This window comes from Vicia villosa, linkage group LG1, assembly GCF_029867415.1.
Source record: "Vicia villosa cultivar HV-30 ecotype Madison, WI linkage group LG1, Vvil1.0, whole genome shotgun sequence".
NCBI classification, from domain to species: domain Eukaryota; kingdom Viridiplantae; phylum Streptophyta; class Magnoliopsida; order Fabales; family Fabaceae; genus Vicia; species Vicia villosa.
The window spans coordinates 219,584,252-219,586,410 of record NC_081180.1 but is presented as its reverse complement, the minus strand read 5'-3'; the positions used below and the strand labels follow the sequence as shown (position 1 = coordinate 219,586,410).

General features: G+C 41.1%; 1 protein-coding gene across 1 annotated transcript; it reads right to left on the bottom strand.

Annotated features, from left to right (window-relative positions):
- Positions 1-242: 242 nt before the first annotated feature.
- LOC131595162 (uncharacterized) lies at positions 243-1,140 on the bottom strand. The gene is made up of 2 exons (XM_058867451.1): positions 982-1,140; positions 243-722 (listed from the first exon to the last, which is right to left on the bottom strand). The coding sequence occupies exons 1-2, from the start codon at positions 1,138-1,140 to the stop codon at positions 243-245; spliced, it is 639 nt and encodes a 212-aa protein (XP_058723434.1).
- Positions 1,141-2,159: the final 1,019 nt, after the last annotated feature.

The following is a 2,159-nucleotide window of genomic DNA, read 5'->3' as shown; positions in this document are numbered from 1 at the left end:
GTTTCCACCAAACCTCTCGAAGTGTTAATAGGACCTATGTGATTACTTCTCCTTCTTTGTTTCATCACTTTATGAAAAAAGCCACTATTCGAATCCCCCTCCTTAAGCCACAATAACCTAGATCTTTGCTAAAGCATATTCTCTTTAACCCTCAAATTCCTCCAAAAACCACCCGACACCTCCTTTCTAAAGGCAGGATCGTCAACAAAGGAGGAAGAAGATAAAGATGTGAAATCTAACCTTTAATCAACGATGTTAATATCATGGACTCCTTCTTCAATCTCTAGGTCAATCTTCCCAAAGACTTCCCTATTCCAAATCTTTATTTTGTCTTTAAGGAGTCTAAGCTTCTCCTTCAAGATGTAATCTCCTCTTCCATGAACCACATAGCTTTTCCACTCCTTCTCCACAAACGGAACGAAAGAATCGTTGGAGAACCATTCATTATTAAATTTGAACGGTTTTGGCCCCCAATTATAATTATCCGTCATAATCCAAATTGGGCAATGATCCGAAATATCCCTATCGCCAATCATTTGACAGACAGGTGGATATAAGAAATATCCGAAATATCCACCTGTCTTGGGCCAAAACCGAAATCGCCAATCATTTGAATCCGAAATATCCGAAATATCCCTATTCACCACCGAGTTTGATATAAGAAAACGATCAATCCGACTCTTAGATTTACCATCACCGCTATACCAAGAAAACTTTTTACCCTTACATGGAACATCTATCAAATCGCTCAAAAAGATGAATTCCGCAAACAACTCGTCTTCTTTGCTAACGGCCCTAACCGCCCTACCTTTCCTTTCCCTACCATTCTTAAATCGCGTTGAAGTCTCCTCCCATAATCCACTCCCCGTCGCTAAACTTCTTATTCAAATCAAGCAATTCGACCCACATAATCTTCTTCTTCACTATATCGCATGACGAATAAATATTCACGACATAGTAACAATTGCCGTTCTAACTCACCTTAATCCCCAAAAAACCTTCACCTCTAAAACTCGCCAAAACCTCCATGTTATCTTTTTTCCATAAAGTGATTAAACCCCCCGATCTACCCATCGAATTTGAGGAAGAAAAAGAAATCTCCGGACAACACCAAAAACTATTAGCCACCGCCTCGCTCATATTAGACAGCTTTGTTTCTTGAATAAGAAAAATATCCGCATTAACTTTTTTAATAATAGAACTCATTCTCCTTCTTTTGAGCGCACTCGCTCCCCCTCTGATGTTTAATGATCCAATAATCATTGCATAATATTTGAAAGCTCCTTCTTTCCTTCCCCTTCTATATCTCCTCCTTGTTTGGCTTCTACATTCCTTCCCCCATTATTCCGTCCCCTAACATCCACCACACTCATAGCAATGATTGCCGCCCACAATCTATCTTCCACGTCTCTCTTTAAAAACTCCCATTGCCTTCCGTTGTTTTGACGGATGTCCGAATCTTCCGATTGGTTCCCATAACACCTTGAAAAACTTCCACTAAGAAGACTAAGATTATTCTCCTCATTCACCTTCAAATGCCTCCCTCCTTTCAAAAAAAGTTTACTGTTTTTATCCCTTCCCAACTTGTTTATTTTTTCAACTCTTCTATTTAAAGAAGTAGATTTAATTTTCTTCCCCCCATCTCTATCCACCTTCCTTTCCAAGGAGCACCGAACCACAAAAGGACCCGATACCTCCTGAACCGGATGCTGCCCAGTCGGGGAAACCGCAGAGTGTCACCATTCTTGTCTAACGTGGCCCTGTCAACCTCCATACTAGCAGACATCCTGTAATCTGTTTTATTTCCAAAATCACCGCAAGCCAGGCTGCCTGAAAAACACCCTTCCTTAGCTTTTCGAATAACAGAGACAGAACTGTCAAAAATACCACCGTCAACCTTGCTGAACCGAGAATCCGACACTCCATCGGCTGCGTCAAGTATCCCCCCTTTGCTATAAGGTCCTTTCAGAACAGTGTTGTCGTTTACCGTAAATTGCTGGATACTGTCTATAAATTCTTCTGAACCTGCAATAGAATCTGGAACAGAAATTCCATCGCGCCAAGCGTCATCGGAATCAGAGGAATCTCCATCTGAAGATTGCACAGCATGGTTACCAACAACCGAATAGTACAAACCTGCAGCGTCTTCCCTAATGAAC

What these genes read in the sequence shown, in the direction of transcription:
- LOC131595162 (XM_058867451.1), bottom strand. Translation starts at nt 1,140, where the DNA reads ATGAGCGAGGCGGTGGCTAATAGTTTTTGGTGTTGTCCGGAGATTTCT. An exon ending in AAGGTTTTTTGGGGATTAAG is followed by an intron (nt 723 to 981) that starts GTGAGTTAGAAC and finishes GTTCCATGTAAG; the next exon opens with GGTAAAAAGTTTTCTTGGTA.